The 23808-nt window shown below is 45.7% G+C and overlaps 1 protein-coding gene across 1 annotated transcript in view; it reads right to left on the reverse strand.

The window, feature by feature from the left end:
• ghrhrb (growth hormone releasing hormone receptor b) overlaps positions 1-23808 on the reverse strand; it is a 45667-nt gene that overhangs the window by 10045 nt on the left and 11814 nt on the right. Inside the window, exons 3-6 of the mRNA XM_029254958.1 lie at positions 13610-13717; positions 3289-3389; positions 1459-1556; positions 262-394 (exon numbers count right to left, since the gene is read on the reverse strand). Coding sequence (XP_029110791.1) covers positions 262-394; positions 1459-1556; positions 3289-3389; positions 13610-13717 — 440 coding nt within the window. The remainder of the gene's footprint in view (positions 1-261; positions 395-1458; positions 1557-3288; positions 3390-13609; positions 13718-23808) is intronic.

The following is a 23808-nucleotide window of genomic DNA, read 5'->3' on the forward strand; positions in this document are numbered from 1 at the left end:
GGGATATTTTTATAAACAATAATACATTTGTGATGAAACACTGCACACAAATTTTATAGAGTCATCTTGGTGTCACCCGGTGCGGTCCGCACCCCCAGTGACGCCACTGCTCTAGATGGATTGCCTTAACTTCATATTAATTTCTTCCTAAAGCTTCTTCATGTGCAAAATGAAGACACAAGCCCCAGCGAAGTGACTGGACACGATGAAGAGCGGAGCGCGGGACGAGCTTTCGGCACGAAGGGAAAACCAACATCTTACCGTAGACATGAAGCAGTGATCGAGGGTCTCGTCCTCAAAGAGCACGACGTCCTTGATGAAGACGGAGCTGGCTCGCAGGATGAACGACGCGAACAGGTTCATGTGGATGTAGTTCCTGGTGCAGCGGAACTTCCTGCTGGGGAAAGACGAGCTCAGGAGCGGCCGAGCGTTTTCACGCAGGGTCTGCGCGCTACAGGTTATGGTTATGAAACTGTCGTTCTGAGCAAGAGCTCAGTAAACAGTAAGCCCTGAAACAACAGCGATCCAGACAGTGAAAAGAGTGCGAGAGCTTATGATAAGATGCATCTTTTTTCAAACTTTGGGCCCATTATTCAGCACTGTGGCATATTTGTCCAGTACCGTAGTACTTATACTGTACTCCCTCAAGTGGTATTTGATCTAGTGCCTCTTTCACACTGCAAAGCGCTTGGTAACTATATTTCTATAACGAAACTATGGTTATAACTAACTATAAGTAAATATGCTATATTATAAAAAATTAAAACCTATATATACACACACACACATTTTCAGAACCGCTTGTCCCATACGGGGTCATGGGGAACCGGAGCCTACCCGGGAACACAGGGGCGTAAGGCCGGAGGGGGAGGGGACACACCCAGGACGGGATGCCAGTCCGTCGCAAGGCACCCCAAGCGGGACTTGAACCCCAGACCCACCGGACAGCAGGACTGTGGTCCAACCCACTGCGCCACCGCACCCCCCCAACCTATATATAACTAACTATAATTAAAATGTTGCACATACACTTCACACTTCTTGTCACATGGACAATCTCAGCCAATCACAGATCTCGATTAAGATAAATATAATATGACAGCTGGAAAAGCACATTTAAAGCTACTGTCATTACTGATTCATTTACCCTTTGCTTTTCTTCTACTTGACTCAGCCCAACGGCGGTGGCTCTAACAACAACATTATCTGTTGCCCCAGTACCGGTCAAAAGTTTAAGTACACCTGGCCAACCTGGGAAATTTTTGAATGGAATGAACTTTACAGAAGAGTCAAAGCAAAGTAACCCATAAGCTTCCTACACCTCTGAGAGGTGATCTCCTGCACACATGTTAACTCAACACCTCGTGAGCAACACTATTCACCAAGAAGAGTATCCAAACTTGACACCGGACCCGTATGTCATCCGTCAGCGAGCAAAGCAGTCCGAGCGAACGGTACCTGAAAACGGTCAACACGAAGATGGCTGTTATGAGGGAGACCAGCGACGTGGCGTAGCCCACAGTGTACACTTGCCGGAACGTTGAGTAGTATGAGGTCTGAAAGAAGACAGTGCTTACAGTGGCGTGTTGACTGCCAATTCATTTGCATTGATTTCAGTGCTTCTTTTCTATTTATTGTGCTTTCTTGCATTAGAGGTTGAAGGAACTATGGTCTTCCAGTGCAACTCTTTCATTATGGCTTGTGGCGACTGGAAGGATCATAGCGCCACCTCTTTTTATGAGCTCACCAAACGCCCCCAGCACACAAACACACACACAGAATGAGTTCCCCTTTCCTGCATTGCATAAATTTGTTTTTTTTCATAAATAAAAGGAAAAAAACACATTATTTTACCAGGAAAGACATGGCCACGTTCTCCAGAGAGACACCTGAATTGGTACAGTGTCAACGTCAGTGCGTTTCCATTAAGTGGTGGGCCAGCAGGGCGGGTTTTGAAGGATCTCGCACTCAATTAACGTGACTCGGCGTTCCTCAAATGCTCATTAGCGTGACTGTGTTTCCGGGCACTTTGCCACTGGCACTAAGGACAGAGGAATGGATGTGGGCACCGCTTCTGCTACCGGTCCTTCAGAAGAGCGATGCAACGTGTCATCGTTGTTTGTTTGTTTTTCCCTCCTACACCTCCTCTGGGCTCACACACACACACACACGCAGAGCCTCTAATTTCATGCCTCCTGCTGCACCTGGTGTCTCTAGATTTACTGGCTGAAGTTTGTTCCCTTTTTTTTGAAGCCTCAAACACCACGTCCTAATGATGGAGGCGTGATGAGAATATGAGCCGTTCCTCCACAGCCCTTCATTTTGACCCCAACGTTATCTAAGTGGAACAATTAACGTTTTGATGGAAGAAATGAAGTTAATGGATTCCCACTGTTCTCTGGGACTTGGAGACACGCGATTCAGAGCGATTGAGCTCAGCAGGTAGCACACAACTGCCTATGTATGCAGCTTGGCTCCATTAAGTCCAAATCTCTCAAATAATAGACATTAAGAGATATTTATGCAGCTTTGATTACTTTGCTAAAGAGGAATATTTAACTAACGTTTATATCTTTAACTTATACTTAAGATTGTAATTGGCTTTGGATGAAACTAGTTACTAAGCAACTATCTTTCACCCATGGAAACGAAAGCCGTCAAACACCAGTGTAAGGAGAGGAGGGCCGCAGTTCCTCCAATATGATGAAGGAGACTGATAAACTTGAACAGAAAATATGGTTTCAACTTCTTGTTGCTGTAGAAGGGGTTCTACAAGCTCCTGGACCATAGTGCACATCCCATCTTACTCATGGTTTCTACATTTTGATTAATTTGTGGTTGTATAAATGAAGACAAAGTAAAGTCTGTTATGTGTTATCTGTCATGAGAGGTTATTACTGTTAGGATTTGCTGAGGACATGTAGACAGTTAAATTATGTCCTAGCAGGTAACACAGCAGAACTGAAAGAGGCTCTACTCTTGCATTCACATCATTGTGTTTTGTAATTTGGGACATCCCTCTTAAACAAGTAATTATTCAGTACAAGAGTGCTATAACCTGGGTTTCAAAAGAAGGAGCTTAGATTTGGCTCACATGAGGTATTTTATCAGCCTTGTATATTCCCATCTGCAGTTACAGTAGTCCTCTCACAACGGTTGGGTTGCTGCTCCGATTTCTGCGTTCTCCACATTGTCTTAATACTGCTCATAACTGTAATGTCAACTGTACTTCTTCTCAAGAGGCAGTAGTAATAATACTAATATAATAATAATAACGGCTTTACAGACCTCTGACTCCGTCACTTCGTACTCCTGGAATTCACAAGCATCTTCGTATGAAGGGTACAGGTCGGTCCAGCCGCTTTTGGTACAGTTCCGGAACACATAGCCTATCAACAGAAGGGCACCTTTTGTTAAAAATGCACAACACTGTGATAGACCTTACTAACTCATTCAAGTGTTGGGTAGCTTGTGTTTGTAGCCCAGAAGCAAAAACTTTGGGTCTGGTTCCCAAAGTGGCCTTGCTTCCTCTCCAGATCCTTGTTCACTTGGGTTACTTGTCTCGAGAAGCGGCGCATGTGAGTAGACCAATGAAGACGACAGGAAGAAGCACAAGCAGAAGACCAGTGGGTGACGCACTCCCCCAGTCATAGCTTCGTCCCTCCTTCAGCACAGCGGGAAAGAGGACAGTCATCTCTGGATGGGCATCATCGCGTACACATGATACGGAGATATCTGAGCTCTGCTGGAAGGAAAAGGGTGGGAACGCGTGGCCTTTCCATGGCCCACATTTGGAATCATTCTGGCGGCGTGGGGCCTTGAAGGCCACAGAATCACAGAGCTCCAAAGATATTTGCTCTAACGCTAAAGTACAAACAAACAGTAGTGCCACAATTCACATGAGAAATCATGAGGTAAAATATTTATTTTCCAACTAAAAACTGAACCATAAAAAAAGAGGGAAAACAATGTTTTCTGTCAACATCCATGTACAACTGTCAGCAGTTTGCTCCAATGCAGCAGGAAACATGAGGTCAAGGGTGACTTGGGCAGAACCGGTTCCTTGCATTCCGATGGTAAAGGACATTTTAACATGTTCGTGAGGAAAGGGGTGGGTGACACTGTCTCACTCTCTCAGGTCCTGTAAGCAGAGTAAAATCACTGTGGACGGAGGTGAAACTGTGCTTCCATGAGCAGCGATTCACACCCTTACACTCCATTTTACTCTGCTTGTCCAAAATAACTATGTTCATGGGTGCAGCTCACTCGGCCATTACATTCCAACTCCTTACTTTTCCAAAATCCATACTTGAAAAACATAAGTTTCGCAGTTTATAGCTACCAAGAATATACAGTTTAAATGAGCTCGTAAAACATTGATCATCATGTCCTTTAAAGATAGCAAGCGCCCTTCTAACTATTACACTATTCTATTTCATTGAAAAATGTAAATAAATAAAAGATAAATTGGCTTCTTTTCGGAGCACTTTGTTCCGAGATAATATCACAACAGTTGGAGCTGATATAAATATTGACGCTGGGACACAAGCGATATGTGTGAGCTGGACTGGCTCGCTGGGCAATAATGAAACATTTCAGCGCCATCAGAAGTAACTAATATATTAAACAGACTCGGTCCGCCAATTAACACGGCGAAAGAGCCTGTTTGGAACTTCCAAAAGCATACTGGATTTTATTAGAAAGAGAGCGGTAGGGCTGGCGTCTACCGAAAGTATTTGTCGCCAAATGTTGCCAAGGCCAACAAGCGTCAAGCGGAATGATGGAGGGCCTGGGCCAAATCCTGATGCAAAACAACGTGAGCAAGCAGAGAATCACAAACACGGCAAGGCACACAAACACACGCTCACGTACAGGACAAAAAAAGGCTTCCGATCTGGGTGAAATAGCTTCTTGCCCCGCTAAAGGCGTTTGGCTGCTGTTCATGGCGGAAGAGTGAATAACCTTCTCATGGTGTGAGCGAAAGGTGGTAAAAGGAGGTAGCCATGGCAAAAAAGAGGTCTCTACGTACTCCTATCCCGTGAGACAGCTCCATTTGGACTATGAGAATTCGTCTTTACGTGGAGTTTCCTTCAGCACCGCACTTTGTTTTACGAGGAATTTCTTCACGTCAACAAAGAGCGAATTTGGATTTGACATTTCTGTAGGGAGCTGAGCAGCACGAGACCATGCGGTCTTCTTCTCAGTTATACAGATGGCCCGAGTTACGATTTTTCAACTTTAGGATGATGCGATAGCAATACGCATTCAACAGAAATCGTACATCAAATTCTGAATTTTGATTTTTTTCCTGGGTAAGCAATATGCGGTACAATACTCTCTTGCGATGGTGGGCAGCGGCAGCGATCTGTATCTGCCAGTGTGTCACACGGTCACTAGTGTACACAACCGATACTCTGCAGTGTTCTGTGTTTCCGATGTTTTTCTGGATACACCCCGTATCTACATTGTGTTTTGTGCATCCATCATGTGTACGAAATACCTATCTGTGTCTCCTGCTACTGGTGGGAAGACGAAGAGGAGGGTAATTACTCTTGAGGAGAAACTCGAGATAATTGCCCAGCGTGAAGATGACAAGCCCGTAATGGCCATCGCACAAGAACTTGGACTTTAGGACTATCTTAAAGGATAAGAAGCGATGATGTTCGGGAGGTTAGCTGTATTAAATGCATTTTCGACTTAGGATATTTTCGATTTACGATGAGTTTGTTGGAACGTAACCCCATCGTAAGTCAGGGACCGTCTGTCGTTTGGCTCGTGCTCTGTTAACTTCTCAACATTCTCTCTCCATGAGCCCTTATTTGCTCGTTTTGCCTGTTATAATCTCAATAGTCATGGCCCTGTTTCGACTGTCCAAACCACGTCAACTTTTTCGCTCACTGTCAGTTCATTGCCTTCTTTTCATTCATTACTGCTGCCTTTGTTGTTATGTTGTGTTTATTGGGTTTTTTTTGCATAAAAGGTTGAATTAATACATAGTTACCAAGTATGATACAGTATGTATTTAAGTTTGGTCTGTGGGTATGTGTGTGTTAAGTGTATGGCATGTACCAGCTACAGACAGGGAGCCATACACTGTTGGAGAACAATTCACGGAACTGCCTTAATATTTTGTGTAATCATAACAATGTTCAATAATGAAGTCATTGACTCCATTTTATGGGGTTTAGTGATATTTTAGGATAAAGAGGTATCAGTTTCAAGGCATAACATTTTTTTACCATTGAAACGAACGGTAACTATTCTTCCAGCTGAGGATTTACTTTACGAAGGGTTTTCCAGGAAAAAATTACTTTCGCAAGGTGGGGGAAGACTCGATGAAGTCATGGTTTGCGTCAGTCTTCGCAGTCCTACCTTCTCAGAAAGTTGCTTGGAGATAAAATGGAGCTATTTGCTTGTCTTCTGTTGAAAAGTCACCACTTCACCTCCTGTAAAACTTGGAAAGAGGAACCGCAAAACTGTGCGTGCACGATATACAAGGTGTCACATTAGCATGATGACGAGAGCGACTGAACCGGCACACCAGCCTGTTCGCAGTCCACCTATGGCTCTCGGCGCAGGGCTGCTGCCTGCCGTACAGCAGGAGATCCAGATATCTCCACCCCTCCACCTGCTTCACTCCCGGAACGCGCAATGCCAGATTGGTGTCATTGTGCCGTGATAAACACCCCGCCGCTATGAATCTGGTTTTTAGGAGGGCCCATAATAAATCAAGCGGGACACGTTTCTTTGGCCGCCGGAAACCGAGCAGGAATCCATCATGTGACACACTAATCTCTCAGTGTTGATAAAATAAAAGGAAGTGAAGAGGAACGCTATATGAGCGTGACCGCGCTTCTACTTGCTACGACCGGGAAGGGATGGATGTCAAAAGCTGCACTCGAAGCGCAGGCAGAGCCCCAACCGGGGGCCGCAGGCGATACGGCGACCAACCGCTTCGGATCTCCGGCAGAACCTCGAGTGCAGCAGTCGGCGCGATGGCTATCCCTTCGTTGAACGTACGCAGCACAATTCGTTCGGAGCAAAGGGGTCAGCCGAATAACGTGCCGTCAGAAGGGCACACGTTCGGAGAACGCCATGCGTTTCTGGAGTACGCAGCAGGTCCCTCCTGGCGGCTTTATTGGCACGCGATTAATAGGCCGGCTGACCCGGGAACGTTTACTTTGCACTCTCTTTTTCCCATTCTCTCTAATGACATCTGGGCATAAACCGCCGTGCTGTTTATCGTTGTGATGCTGAGCAGATTTTCAGAAACGCATTTATAAGTGTCTGAGCTGCAGGACGCGACGGAGCGATTGCGGGCTGTTTACTTTGACTAATCGCAGCTCGGCGAGGATGGCCTCTGCCACGGGTGAGAAGGGAGGGTCGCAGACAGCCTGCGGGGGCCAGCATGAGTGACGAGCACGCTCTCAAAAAACCTGGATGGCCGAAGTCAGACGCTTTAAACTGCCAGAGTACTTCACAGACATTAAGGACGTACCGTATATATCAGGTGGAATGTCAGGCTGAAAAAGCACAGCCCAAGGCGTCTCATGATCCGTGACTCCTAGGCTTCGCCACGATGGGCTGACGATGAGACCAACGCAGTTTCATGGCAGCACAGCCTCGGTTACAGTTGCTGCCTTCATCAAAGGACGCGGGTTTGAATCCCCTCTCCTGCTGTAAGACCCCGGATCAAGGAATGACTTCAGCAACACTTTCCAGTTTTAAATATTCCTATATTAGAAAAGCTGCATGAAAGGACTTCAGAGTTTGAATCTAAATCTTCCTTGTTTATTTATTTACTTACTTATTTTAAGTGTTCTTTCTCTCTGCTGCTGTTATTATGAGGGCTGCCGCACAAAATTTCCTTGTATTGCATTTCATACAGTGACAATAAAGTGTCTCATCAATCTCATTAAATACTTTCCTATATTAAATACTACTCGTGTGATGAACACCGGTTCACACGGCGGAAAGAAACAAACTAACTGCACTTAAGAATCACTCGTCGGCATCGAAGTTTCTCTTCCTGTTAATGTAATGAACACATTGTATTTTATATGAGATGTACATCCCTTTGGAGAAGAGCGTTTGCTAAATGAATAAATGTAAATGTAAATAGTTAAGCAGCTCATAAATAGGCTAATGTTGCCGGTGGCCTTGCAAAAAAGACAAATGAATAAACAATGAAAATTATGACAAGAAAAATGCAAAGTGGCTAAATATAGAAGAATCAAAACCTGACTTTTCTATTAAAAGTGTAGAAGAGCAGCACAACAACAGCATCACAGTTTTATCAGCTATAATCAGCATAACTAAATGCATACAGATGACTGAAACCAAGAGACCATGTCCCCAGAGTGACATAAAGGGACAAAACAATAAAAATGTATCAGTCAGATAATTTAAAAAAACAAGTTTGACTTGTTCAAAAACTGGCTGTACTTTGGAAGCAGACCATGAATTGGCCTTTTCACTATTAACTGTAATTTTTTCATTATGTGTATCTCTCTATCACTCCACAAATTACTGCAGAAATTTTCCCCGGATCCATGTCACCGCAATCCATCAACTGTGTGTTTATGTCCGAGATTTTATTTCTGGCAATGACGCCAGTCTGTTCGCCCATCCAGCAAAGATGGGGCAAAAAAGAGGCACTTGGAGCTCTGCTCCTGGCTCCTGCACCCTAGTGCTCACCTGATGAGCATCGATAAGCTTCTCACTCGTCCGGTGAGAGGACGTACTGGGTGACATGTCGTTGAGCTCATCCACTCACACGGATGTCAATCCACCCCCTTGCAGGATGTGGTATCTCAGCATGAACTTTCACTCTTTGTTATTAAATTGCCTTCAGGCTTTTGTATGAAGCCGTGGCTGCAGTTTGGCCCCATTGCAGCAGCTTGTTGACATTCTTCATCTTCGCTCTCCATCCTCTCAGCTCTGGCGTTTCCTCATATCCTTCGTTCCCCCTTCAGCAACTCCTGCCTGCGAAAGAAACTCCATCCTTTGCACCCAGCGGTCCCACCTCCTTTCCAGATGAAGCATTTGTATCATCAGTCTTTTCTTCATCCCTCTGCCAACTGGAGCAGCATCACAGTTTCGCTTTTCAGTCCATCTCAGACTCGCTCAAACTCCCTTTTTCTTCACGTTTCCTGAGGCTATGAAGCTTAGACATCCTACAGATAACTAATTTATAGCTGTGGCCTAATGGTTAAGGTATGAGCCTCCCAACCTGTTGAGTGTGGGTTTCAGTCTCACCAGGGTGGGTATTTTAGTGGTATATGTGGGGTATGGGGTACCTGGTAGTGGTTAGAGCCGGTGCCTTTGGACCCCAAAAGTTTCAGGTTTGAATCCCGCCTCCAGTCGAAGTACCCTTGAGCGAGGTACTTACCCTAAAAATGCTCCAGTAGAAATTACCCATCTGTATAAATGGGTAAATTTATGCAATTTAACACTGTAACTTCCATCCATCATCAATAACCACTTGTCCTGAGCAGGGTTGTGGTGAGCCGGAGCCTAACCCGGAAACACAGGGCACAAGGCCAAACTGAGAGGGGACACACCCAGGACGGGGCGCCAGCCCTTCACAAGGCACCCCAAGAAAGACTCAAACCCCAGACCCACCACACAGCGGGCACGGGCAGAACCTGTCGCGACACCACACCCCCCAACATCATAGCTTGCTTTGGAGAAAAGGGTTAGCTAAACAAATAAATGTAAATGTAGCCCAATGAAGGAGTGAACTCAGTCCATGACACCACACCCTCTCAGTCAGCATCACCCAGTAGTTCACCCAGACTTACATTTATTCACTTGGCAGATGCTTTTTCTCCAGAGCAATTTCCAATGAACTCTATGTAGTGTCACCAGTCCACACACCTTATTCACCGTGGTGACTTACACTGCTAGATACACTACTTGCACTGGGTCACTCATCCATACATCAGTGCAACACACTCTCTCTGTGTCACTCGCACACTACGAGGGAACCTGAACAGCATGTCTTTGGACTGTGGGAGGAAACCAGAGCATGCAGAAGAAACCCACACAGACAGAGGGAGCACATGCAAACTCCAACAGACTGAGCAGGGACCGAACCCACATTCTCTCACATCACCGAGGCAGCAGCTCTACTTGCTGTGCCACCCAAATTTACTTCTCTACTTAGTTGCTTCTCACTCCCAAGCTATGGTTTCTACTACTTCTATAAGTTTCTGCTCAATGCCAGGTGTTACCAGTTTACCAGTCTTCTGCCCCGTGTCTCTTCAGTTATGCTGGAAGACACACACACACACACACACACACACACACACACACACACACACACATCTGTAATCTTTCCCACAGTAATTCATGGTGTTCTTTACCCTTGTTTCTTTTGCACTGCTTGACCTACCTCTAACCTGTGCAATTTTCCTCTAATAAATAAATGTTATTTCCTGTAATTGGTTGATTTTTTTTGTTAGCTGCAATACAATTAGATCCTGGACTGTCATCCATGCAAACTTGTAAGCATTTTTTTTTTCCATTGTGTTAATCTAACCCCCGAAAGTCACTTTAGATAAAGGGATGAGCTTAATAAAATTAATAATAATAACTACTGCAGTTCACACTCTTGGAATTTGGCAAAGTTCTACATTTCCTGATTCTTTCCTCTCTTTTGTGTCACTTGCCTGACAGTGTTGTTCCACACTTGGATCAACTGTCTGGAACATTCTAGCAGGCAGCGAGGAGGATCCGGGCAAGTAACTTCAAGTTTGAGAAGGACCACTGGTTTCACGCAGTACAACGGGGATGAAAGCGTTGGCTGAGCATCAGAATACCCACGACGCTGTCCTAACAACTCTGTGCCCTGACGCTGGCATGATGTGTCTCCAAGTTGACACTGCGCCCCGCGGCTGCAATTTGTTTGTAATTCTCCCAAGGCGATCCTACCGAATGGCTTAATTTAGCAAAGAGAGAGGAGTCTGTTAAACCCAGATCTCACATTTATGAGTTGAAAACACCTTCTAATCGTGCAAAACACATCTGATGTAGACACCATAACTACCTTCTTCTGAGATTTCTGTTGCAGGTTCGAAGCATGTGGACATTAGGTTGCTGTGCACTTGTTGTCAGGAGGCAGCAGGTTCAATTTCTGCATCTGTAACCAATGATTTGGTTATTTTTTTAACACTGTTTTACCCTAGACTGAGGTACATAAGCAGTAAGATGTTCATCTGGGAGATCAAGTACCTGAGCTGGGCTGAAATGTATGTAGTTGCACTATTATCGTAACAGCCTGCAAGGCCCCAAGGGAGTGTGTTCCTGCAAGCTCTAAACGACACGCTGAAGTTTCGACTTTGTGAATGATTAATGCATTCAAGATAAGATTTGTGACTGCTTAACTACCACGCTTCTTTCTAGAGTGTTCCGGGGACCGCGTCCAAACACGGGGCACCGGGGCGGAAAGGCTCTGCAGATATCGGATGTAGCGTAAATAGGCAGCCCTCATCGCGAGCGAGACTTTTGGCAGCGAGCTGAATTCCCACCATCCGGGGCGATCATCAATATCAGCTCAGGGGGGTTAGCTAGCGTAGTAGTGAATGGTGTAAGGTCGGCGAAGGTCACCCGCTCCAAGAGACGGCAGCCGTTGCCGTGACGATGCGCAAAGCGAGAACGAGAGGACGAAGCTCGTGCGCTGTGGTGGGGGTGCAGGTCGGATGCTGCCGAGCGCTGGGGGGTGGGGTGGGGTGGGGGGGGTCAGGTATTTCAAGCAGCACCGGGAGTGCGCTCGTCAACTCCGCACGCAGCTTTCCTGGAAGAAGGGGGCGTTGCGGGGGAGTGCGTTGCGCGCAGTTCAAGTGATACGTTGCCGGTCGGATTCTTCTCCCTCTAGCTCCTCAAGCCTGCACCTCCACCCCCCCTTGCATTAACATCATTGCTGTCAGTTGTACGAAACGCTGCCTCCAGCGTCCGGGCGGAACGCATTGCATAGGCGTGGGTCCGGACCCCCGAGACCACCACGCCGCTGACGGCCGGTGAATCACAGCCGATCCACGATTGCGGTTTCTTCCCGGCACCGTGGAAGAGCGAGAACATTTTCACAGCGTTATTCAGTTCAGTCCACTTTCTTTTTCTTTTTTTTGACATTGTTCTGCTCATCACACGTTCCTAAGCTCATCGCACAGCACTCAGGTCGTACAGTCGATGGTGTCGGGATGTTCGGCTGGATCTCCAGATCTTTTCCGCAAAAAGCACGGCTCTTTTCTAAGTGATTTCAACTGCTCCAGTTGTGCTCTGTTTATGTTCCCGTTGTTATTTGACAGCTCTCATACTTCACTTCAACACATCAGCGGCTTTACGAGGAATGATGAATGTTTCTGTTTTCACTTGTTTTTCCAGTGGGGACAATGCTTGTGGCAGGAAAAAAAGGCTGAGCATGAACATATAAACATATCAGCGGGGGCTGCGTTTCAGAGCCAAAACTACTTTTGAATTGCAATTCTTCTGCGAAAGAAAACAAATTCAAATTATTTACTTTGAACTGCATTGCACAGGCACAAAAAAAAATGTAAATTGATTTTAATACAAAGGAACCTTGCCTTTGAAGCACCTTTGTCAGGGGTGTAACTGCAGTTCCTTCTGGAAGTGAAGTCTTTGAGGCCCCAGAAGGGAAAGTGGGAAAGTTGAGGTACTTAAATAGTATTGCTTCAGTAAAAATATTCAGCGGTAAAAATTATACTGTATAATGTGCTTTGGATAAGCAGCATGGTCTTGCAACCCCATCCATACTAGCATTCCTCTGTCCATCCAACCATCCATCCATCCATCCATCCAGTGGAAAAATTAAAGAGGTGTAGCTTTGCATTGTTACTTACTCATCATCACTGCTTTGCCACTCTTCGATGGGACCACCTGAGAATAAGGCCAAAGCACAGCAATGTCCAGTGAACCTTGCCTCCTTCTACTCCAGAAACTCCAACAAGAAGCTCCAGCGCATTGCATGGCTGATGGGTGGGATCCTTGGCAAGACCATGATGGAAAAACTTGAACTTTGATCATTTTCTTGTGAACTTTTCACATTCAGGCTTCTGATGCCTCCTGCTATGGCATTTTGTGGTGGGATGTTCATGCACTTGCACCTAGATGCGTCCATGCATTAGGAGCCTCTGAATATCGCTGGAATTACAGATGAGGGCCTTCCAGTGGCGTGCCAAAGCTTTGAGTTTCTCGTGCAAGACATGTGTTTGTCAGTTGCAGCAGCAAAGCCAAACAGTACATCTTGCGATCCCAGAGGGCCGTGCTTCTCACCAGCTTTCCAACTGCTTCTCAAGAGCTAACTGACAGGGTCCTTTGAAAGAGGACAGAAGCTGTTCACATCATAATGGTGTTTCCATCTCAGAGTTCAAGTGTTCATCTGGGATGCAAAACCTACAGCTGCTTGGGGCTTCCAGGGCCTGAAGTGGGAATCCTTCCTAATGTGGGGCTGCAGGAGAGCCTCTTACCATAAAATCCCAGTTTTTGTTTGTACACAAAGACCCGGAAGAAGGTGTCCTTCACGTGAAATTAAGCTGCGCATATTATCATTGTTACTGTCATTTTCCCAAAAGGGTTTCAGGGTCGTTACCTTGGTTGCTTGTGAAGAGCTGAGAAATCTCAGAGCAGGAGGCGTTGACCACCTGCCCTACTTCCGCACGGAACCAGCAGTGGAGCTCGTCCCATTCCGTCCGACAGCCTGCAAGGCGTAGTAAAAAGAACATTACCATACTTTGATTTAGACTTTGATGCCACACATTTTTCTTTAGAACGAAACCCCAAAAAAAAAAATTCCAGTCTTAAGCACAAGCTTGAGGTGGCTTTCTGTGTGTGTGTGTGTGTGTGTGTGTGTGTGTGTGTGTGTGTGTGTGTGTGTGTGTGTGTGTGTGTGTGTGTGTGTGCAACGCTAACTCTGCGCTGATACAGTAAAAGTTACCCTGCTGTATGAATGTGCAAACCATTGGCGCAGTGTATTGTACACAGGTAATAGTGCGAGTCCCCATGGACACAGGCTGTCAGCTAAAGGTCACAGTTAAAGTAACAGAGATGACCTCACTGGACACAAACATATAATACTGAAGACAAAATAGAAAAAAATGACCAGGTTCACAATATAGTACATAGTGCCTGAGGAAAACAAGACATCACTCCTCTCCAGTGGTAAACCAGTGTAAGGCAGTGAGCAGGTGGAGGACATACGTCCAGTTCGCAGCTGTGTTGTAATGAATTCAACATCTAATCTTTGTTAAGGCAATATAAAAATTCAACAAAGGCCTTGAGGGGAGTAAAAAAAAAAACCCCGCGTGTCAATCAGAGCACAACGCATACCTTCGAACCCCAAAACTCAACGTCTTCATTTCCCTTAAAGGCTCACAACGTGCCCCTGCTGTAGGAAGCACAGCCATTCCCCGGCGAGAGGTCAACGGAACGTGTCACGGGTTCAAATCCCCAGCATGTTGCTGTCATTAAAGCTCAATTTTTACAGGTTGTATAAACGCTGGTGTCATTTACGTGGTGCACCGCGGGAGCTCACAAAGGGGAGCGTGGAAGGTGAGCAGCTGGCATCCGCGGAGGGACACGCCCCCATGTTTGCCTTTGATAGTGACATGTCCTGGAAGTCCTGCACCCGACTGCTTCCAGTAAGGAGGCCCATCGGTGGCCCACAGTCGAGGTGGATGACAAAAGGACTCCTTTTCATTGGGAATACCCCCCAGTGAAAGTATCTCTTTCAACGCGCTGTGTACACTGCCCACTTGAAACCTCTTTAGAGGCTTTATGTGTTGAGTGTCGTGTGATACTGGAGAACCTCAAGTACCTCTAATACGCAATACCCTTCGGGTGCCGGTAAACACTCTTCCGTGGTCACGACTGATGATTGCGTCGTTCCCCACTTCACCTATATCCGCCAAACACTTGCTGCATGATGGACACACACAACAAGTGATAATTAAATTCCACGTATGGCGAAAGAGTGCTCTTCTCGCCAGAGTGACACCGAGTGCTCAGCAAAGTGGCCTGGAAGGACCCCAGTGGCTCAGGGTGTGAAAAGTAACAGTTACAGTGAACTACGACAGCTGGGATCCAACCAGCTGAATTATTGTTGAGGTCACACCTGTACAAGTAAATTACAATGTTTTTACACTATACTATTGAAAATGGCACATTTGCACATTTATATTGCAGGGTTACTTTTATGCAGTTGAGGGCAAGTATCTTCACCAAGGGTATGAGAAAAGGAGCAGCATTTGAACCTAGGACTTTCACATCGCAAGGTGACAGGTCTAACCGCTACACAAACTACTGCCCGAGAAAAATTATAATAGACCAACCAACCAGTTTCAATAACCGTTGTCCTGAGCAGGGTTGAGGTGAACTGGAACCTATCTCAGAGACATTGGGTGCAAGGCTGAAGGGGCGGGGGGCACACCAGGTCATCGCACGGCCACAGTTAGGTACCCAGGCACACAGCCAGGCGAAGGTAGTGGAGCAATTGCAGGGCAAGTTTCTTGCAAAAGGGCACTACAGCCAGAGGGGGGAATGAAACCAGCAACCTTTGGAGCCAAAGGCAGGTGCTCTAACCACAACACCAGTAGTCGATCTAATTATAATAGAGTCCCTGTAAAATTCTAGAATTGCTTTGAATTGCAATCCCTGCTGGAGGAAAAGAAACTGCTTTAAACATATTTAAGCAGTAGCGCTGCGGTCTGTGTAGAGTTTGCATGGTCTACTGTGTCGGCATGGGTTTCCATGTATCTGCTAGTATTTCATTGTTTAACACCGTACTTTTCCCGACAGTATGCGTAAACAGTTCTGCGTTCAAAATTTTCAATTTTCAAAATCGTAATTGTACATGCGCTGCCTGTTTTATTTCCAATGCCATTTCCTCCCTTCTTTGTTGTGGCATCATTTTAAGCATCCTTGTGCTGTAGATACATAATTAGATTTAATTCACAAAGTTGTTTTTTCCTAATAATCTTTTTATAATATCAGCCCTGATATCTGATCTTTCTACCCGGGCGCTGACGACATTGGCTCCAAGCCTCATTGCCTTCTCCCGGACATATTCAAATCTCCCCCCCATGCGCCGCCTGTTCCGCACAGGGGGAGGGAAAATGTGCAATCGTATTAATTCCGACGTCTTTCTGTTGTACGTACGGGATGTCAGGTCCAGCAGCAAGGCGCCGGAAGGTCACAGCGTCCACAATCGAGACACAAGCTCCAAGATAACTTTCTGCTGATGCCATGGCGTTCAAGAGCGACATTAGCGCCGTGATTGCTTCCGCGGCCTCAAGACGGCCGCATTACCATAATAGCTGTAGGCGACATTCGGAAGGGTCACGAGAATGCATTAGCGAATGCGTCTGTTTAGAAAACGCTAATTAAGTTTGTGGGGAACGACTTCCTTTTACGCGTCCTGATATCAGTTCGGTTTCAAAGGGAGGAATTCTAATCGTGGCCTCCGGATATTAGGCCTGCATGACTAGCACAAAGTTTGTTTGCTTATTTATTTCTGAAATAAAATTATTATTTAATTTGTGTGTTCGGTCCATATGTGGCGACTACCCGAGGAACAGTGGGGCAGCAAGAGGGTCATTTTCCTAAGGAAAACACAACTCCCGCCAACTCGCTCACAGGGGGATTCGAGCTTCGCCTTGTTTATGAAAGACTAATGATAGCCTGTTAAGAAAAATCTTTGTCCGCTCCCCAGTGTGGTTTGCGCCGCTTTGAACAAGATGCATGTGAGATTTAGCAGCCAGCGTTTCGGTACCGCTTAAACGCTTGAGTACCTTTGCTGGAAGCCACCTTCCTTCACAGCCAACAAAGATTTATATCCAGGTCATTAGTCTGAGCTGTCTTTCACTTTCCTTCTTCACCTGATGGTTCTTGCACAACTTTGAGGTGTGTTTTGGGTGTGTAACTTACTGAAGAATGAAGGACTGACCAACTTGAAGGAATGAATTGCTTCTCACACATATGCTGTAAGAGCTATGCTGGTTGGGAGAACCGTGGTCTTGGTAAAAGTCATAGTTGTGTGATCAGCAAGGCAGCCCCACAACATTACACTGCCACCTCCATGGTGAATAGTGGGAACCATACAAGTGCAACTTGTGCACTCTCCCTCTCTACATCTTAGATGTGCATAGCACCTGGACCCAAATTTTTTACATTTTGAAATATAATTTTCAATTCAGACTTGAGGGGGTGCGGTGGCGCAGTGGGTTGGACCACAGTCTTGCTCTCCGGTGGGTCTGGGGTTCGAGTCCCGCTTGAGGTGCCTTGCGACGGACTGGCGTCCCGTCCTGGGTGTGTCCCTTACGCCCTGTGTTACCGGGTTGGCTCCAGTTCCTCGTGACCCCGTATGGGGCGAGCGGTTCTGAAAATGTGTGTGTGAAATTTAGACTTGAATATTTTACAGTTTGACTCATCTATCCATAAGATTCACTTTTGCTCCTGACTGACACCCACTATCTGTGTTTTCTGGTGTACTCAAACTTTTGACTGGTATTTAGGCTATCTCCTTGGCTATTTGCCATACAACCTGGCAACATGAAGACCAGTGATAACAGCGTGAAAACAAAACCATGACAAGCGCATCAATGACGCAAAATATGGCTCTGGGCAGAACCCTTTACCGCTGTGTAAATTGGCTTGAAACCTTATCTGACTCCGTACCTGTCTAAACCACGAAGGGCTTTATTGTGGAATGCGATCTCAGCGCAATGAGCAGAACGCCAGGGTTGAGAAAAAAAGCTGAGAAGTCCTGGTAAATGTTTCTCTTCCAAAGAGAAGCACAGAGATTCTTCTTCAATTATGTGGTCTGGCCACAGGATCTGGACCCATCATCGAGGGGATTAATTTTATTATTCACCCAGCAGACACCTGCATCCAGAGCAAATCATACAGCAGAGAAACACGTGGTGTTTACCATGGTGTCTACACACATAGCAGAGGACTGAGGCAATGTGAGTGCATCACCTTCCCTCTGTGCAACCTTTCTGGGACTTGAGCTAGAATCATACTGGTCTTAATTATTGTTCAAACTGCACATCAGAAGTACCATTGAGGTACATCGATTGGGACTTTATGTGTAACAGGACACCGCCGTTCCAGTATTAGTAACTTCCTCACTCACTGTCAATGACTGCTTATCCAAAGGAGCGTTTCAGTGGTCTGGAGCCTATCCCTCGACTATAGGGCGCCAGGCTAAGTAGGGTACGCCTGGACTGGACACCAACTCACCAGATTCCAGAGTTATTATTAATCATTATTTATCTGACTCATTTCTCCTGCAGTGTTAGCTGTGTACATTAATCTCCTGAGAATGATGTATTTATTTACACAGCTGAGTAATTTTTACTGCATCGATACCTTGCTCAAGGGTTCTGCAGTAGGAATGGGGGTGTGAACCTGTGCTCCTGTATGCATGGCAAGAGCTCGAAGCATTATGGGTCATGGCACCCCTTGAGTCAGGTCAGGAAAAGCCAGAAAAATAATCACCTGGAGTCCCAAGAGCAGATCCAGATGGAGGAAAAGGGCAGAGGGAAAAAAAGCACAGAAATGTGTGTTGAAATATTTTGCAGAAGCTAAACACAGTTCTCACAAGAGTTCGACGTACAAGAAAACTAATCGTCTTTCATTACTCACCAGTACGAATCTGTCCAGATCAACTGCGGAAAACACGACTCCTTTGTGCGACTCTTAAACACACCTTCACACCTGAATCTGTGATCTTCTAAACACAGGTGTCCCTCAATTTACAAAATTAATCCGTTCCTGAAAATGGTTCTGATTTTCAAAAGCCAATTTCCCATTATTTAAGTGAGAAAAAAAATAATAATTTGTTTCCAAGCCAAGGGGGTGCGGTGGTGCAGTGGGTTAGACCACAGTCCTGCTCTCTGGTAGGTCTGGGGTTCGAGTCCTGCTTGGGGTGCCTTGTGATGGACTGGTGTCCCGTCCTGGGTGTGTCCCCTCCCCCTCTGGCCTTATGCCCTGTGTTGCCGGGTAGGCTCTGGTTCCCCGTGACCCCATGTGGGACAAAGCGGTTCTGAAAATGTGTGTGTGTTTCCAAGCCATCAAAAAAACCACAAAGCAGTTTTCTCAGAAACATAGTAAAACACCAATAGTGTTATCAGAGCTCTCAGCACTTACTGTTCTGGGGTTTTGCTCACTTTTTCCCACTTTTCTTTTTAATTGATCAGTTCTCCACAGGATGGGCACTTCGATTTTGTTGGACACGCTTCGGAAAAATTGAAATACCGAAATTTCAGATCGAGAGAGTTTTTAAATCAAGGGATGCCTGTATTTCTGTTTCCTGTTTACACAGTGGGCTCAGTTCAGCACAGGTACCTTTCTCAAGGGTACAACAGCAAGAGCACCTGGTGGTACTGGAACGAGGAGTCTTTAGGTTACAAGACGATGTCCCATGCAGATAAAACTGTTATCTGCTACGAATGACTCGCTGACTGGTCGCGACCCCCGCTCCACAAACCCACGTGTGGAACCTGAGCACCTGGTCAATTCACCTGGTTCAGTCAGCATCTGCACAGCAAGGATTTGTCCCTGGATTACCTCGACCGGTTCAAATCCCGGGAATCAAGGTACTGAAGTGATACAGTAGGAATACTCTGCTCTTGACATAGGTAAATCAATGTAATGTTGATTATTAAACAAGGTAAGTGAGCCTGGACAAAGCTATCGGTTATATCAATAATAATCTTATCTGCTTTGGCATTAGATTTATGGCCTGAAGTTCACAAGGTTGAGCTGATCAGGATACTAATGTTCTGTTTGTTAAAAATCAGGGCCTTGGGAACGGAGGTGTGCACATATTTGGTGCTCCCCCTCCAGCTCCTGTGAAATTCCACCACCTCTCCTTCTACGTAGAACAAATCAGTTATGATTCCTATGACAGGTAAGGAGTCAAAGGATTACAAGAAATATTTAAGGAATATATTCAAGGAACTATGTGTCTGTCCTCTCATTGCAGCCTCTCTCTCTCCTTCTCGCACTCTCTCTCTCTCTCTCGCTCTCTCTTTCTCTCTCTCCCTGTCTCTTTCTCTCACACTCTCTCTCTCTCTTTCGCTCTCTCACTCTCACTCTATCTTATCTCTTTTTCTCTCTCTCTCAGTCTCTTTCTGTCTCTCGCACTCTCTCTCTCTTTCGCTCTCTCACTCTCACTCTATCTTATCTCTTTTTCTCTCTCTCTCAGTCTCTTTCTGTCTCTCGCACTCTCTCTCTCTTTTTCACTCTCTCCCTCACTCTCTCTCATGCGCTCTCTCTCTTGCATTCTCAAGCTCTCTCTTTCTCTCTCTCTCTGCCGGGCTAACGTGGTCAGTCACAGAACGCTAGGGACAGATAAACCATGTCTGGACACCACACACGCCCTCCATTAGTTCCGTGTTAATTAAAGTCCACCGAAGGAGGTACGGCCCAGCCGACTCCTCTTTATCACCCTGGAACAGGCCTCATCCACCCCCCCATCCCCACTCCCATTTCTCAAACATGAACGCACGGTGCTGACGGCAGTGGCTAAATAAGGAACGTGTGCAGGGACAAACCAGGGACCGAGTGTTGAGCAAATCTTCACACTTGACACACAGGTCAGCCCTGGCTCAGGGACTGAAGGAGTGAAACTGAACCATGCGTGTAGGACCAGCGTATCGTAGCAGTCAAAAACGTTGCACACACTTGCTGGGAACTAGGTCATTCATGAAGAATCGGTCAGAAATTTTGATCAGGTAATGAGCTCCCAGGTCTTCTGCAACACTTCCACACATGTAGGTTGCTATAATTTGGGTTTTCTCACCCATTCATCCCATACAAGTATTGCCCAAGTTGGCCACATGTACTGAAACCTTTGACCAGTAAAGCATCCCTTGGAAACAACAACCTTCAACATCAGTCACCTAACCTTCCTCGTGTCACTTTGGAACATCAGCCCCAGAAGCAAAGAGCAGTACTTGACTTCTTTTGGCCAAGCTGTGTCAGTTGTTTTGAATTCCACTCATGCCAACTTGCCCAAGTCCACTGTACACACTCGGCGTTTACATATTTGCCACTTTGCCCATGCGCCTCACATCTGCCAAGCGAAGGGCGAGGAAAATGTAAACGGCGTTGAGAGCGGCCACAGAGCGCGCTGAGATGCCCGCGGGCAGCAGCCAACGATGGGCGGAAGCAGCATCACGCACCCAATTTCCAGCTACCAGCGTGCTATCGATTCCCTGGGCTGCGCACCGCAGGAAATGAAAGGCACCTATGGGTGATGCCCAGTATGAAATATCAAACCCCACATTGTGTTCATGTTGTCTGGTTGAGGTCCCAACAAAAGAGGATAAGCACAAGAACAAATACGATCTAATCTCCTCTAATCTTCCCGTTATGATTAAACTGTTCTTTTCTACGAGTCGGGAATGGACCCACGGTGTTCTTCTGCCAGGGGCCATAGTAAACCATTAAAGAGGAAAGACTACATGAGAAATATTAAGTAAAATTCAGATTTCGAAATATTTTGGTTCAGAAACTCTCCATGTGCAGAAGAACAAAGCAGCCTAATGAGAAACATCATTGTAACATTTCCACATGGTCTTTTCTTCCATAATTCCAACAGTCTTCTATAACATTGATACTATATTTTTTTTTTCTTCTAACAGATCACCAGCCCACCAAGGGTGTCTGGTTCCACACACTGTCTAACTTCTGCCATTCATAATTTCCAATAATTAAAATATTTATTCACTAATTAAATTAATACTAACACTACCATACTAATAATAAAACACTAAAAAGTAAGACCTGCTAATTATACCCTCTTTTAACCTCAAATAAATAGCACTAACTACACCAAAGTTACCTTCACCTAAAGCCTCACCTCACCTCACTCAAGGGAACGTGTCAGTTGCTCACGGTTGTTGCCACAGTATATTCTGACTCTATTCAAAGGCAGCGTTCACCGAAATGCTATTGGCCAGTTTAAGGAAGAGCCGTCCACTGATTAGACGGAACGTTGGTAGTCACCAGACTCCGCCCACTATCACGACTGAATTTCCATTTGCTGATGGGTCAGGCGTTACGTGCACTCAGATGTGTGCAACTCGAATTCTGAGACCAAAAATCTGGTCTTGGGAGCAGACTGTTGTACAATACAGTCCCAAAAGGACTTGTGCTGGTTTGACCTTCAAGGAATGGACATGAGCAAAAGTTAGAAGAGGGTAAAAAAAAAAAATGAATGTAGCCGCAAAAATAGCAAACAAAACTATAAAGAATGTACTTGATGCATTTTGGTTTCTCTTTGTCTGCAACACTTTGTATTAAAACCTCTCAAAAGCAACTGCAGTACCATTATTCTTGAACTACGTAATGCTTTTGGATAAAGGAAATTACTGCGTTTTACACAGCTGGGTGTTCCCACAGTTCAGCACCTGTACTTTATTCAGAGGTGCGGCAGCAGCAGAACTTGAACCGGAAAACTTCAGATCACAAGTTCAAATAGACAGTTTTTTTTTTTTTTTTGACTAAGATAAACGGACAGCTGCGGAGGTTATGAGCACCAGCAGATTAGCAAATGTCTCCAGGACAAAGAGTTATAGTCAAAGGGTTTACGTCAGACTGAGCTTGTATAATAAGTCAAGTGGACGTGGACTGGTTCTGGTCTCTCTCGCCTCCTAATGTAACAGTATGGATAAGGGCACCTGCTACAGCATAGTTACGGTTACAGTCTCAGATGACTAAGAGAGGGAAAAATGATCCTTTCATGCTAAGTATGCTAGGATGCTAAGCTACTTACCCTATTTCACTCATTTATACCGCTAGGCAACTTATTCACCTGAAGGGTTCAGGGTAAGGGTCTTCCTCAAGTGTTCTACAACAGCAGCAGGGGTTTGAACCCAGGACTTTCAAAGCAACGGCTCTAAATTTCACACCAGCAGCGACCGTATGGAAGGAGTGAACCTCAGTGAGAATGGACACACATTTCAACAGTAAGAACTCAAGTGGAGGACAGGAAAATAAGAGACATAGCTACACATGTGGTCAGTAAGAGTTCACATCAACTTCACCACCCTTAACAACCATATTATTTTGCACAACTCTTGTGTGTCCTACATATTTCCTGCAGTGCTGTACGAGTTTTCCATACCTGCTTAGTTAGCAACCTCAACCTCTATAGAAATGAAAATGTAAAGATAGGACAGGAACAAGCTCTTTAAAGTGTCCATCAATGTGTTCTTCACACTGCCCTGCAAATCCATACAATATGTGTCAGCGGTGGTATGAAAGACACATGGTTAAAGTCTCCAGGGATCCAACTGGAATCAAGAAGACATTGAGATGAACCAGGACTAAAGGGATTCTGGGTATTCAGAGAGGAGCAGAGGCTATTGTTCACCAGAGGTTGATGGCATCTGCCCTCGAGAGCAGCCTTCCTTCAAGTTTGAGAATGCACGTTAACAAGCACCTGATTTACATCTCAAACAGCGACTGAACTGAGGCAGAATGAAAAGTACCGCAGCTTACGATCCATGAGGACCGGAATTTTTAACTGCAGCCTCAGTCGGACCAGGACCTTCATGTAGCACTCGCCTTCCATCTTTTCGCTCAAAGCTAGAAAAGGGCTGAAAAGGTAAAACCAGATGGGTTCCACACAGGTTCCAGGCGGTTTCCACATGGGTTCCACACGAGCACGCAAAGAACAGGAGTCGTGTTTCGGACAGGTCCTAGATGGGTTCCACACAGGTTTCACATGGATTCCTGACAGGTCCCACATGGGAATGTGGAGAATAGCAGTTTGGTCCC

The sequence above is a fragment of the Scleropages formosus genome, chromosome 9, assembly GCF_900964775.1.
Source record: "Scleropages formosus chromosome 9, fSclFor1.1, whole genome shotgun sequence".
Classification (NCBI taxonomy): Eukaryota; Metazoa; Chordata; class Actinopteri; order Osteoglossiformes; family Osteoglossidae; genus Scleropages; species Scleropages formosus.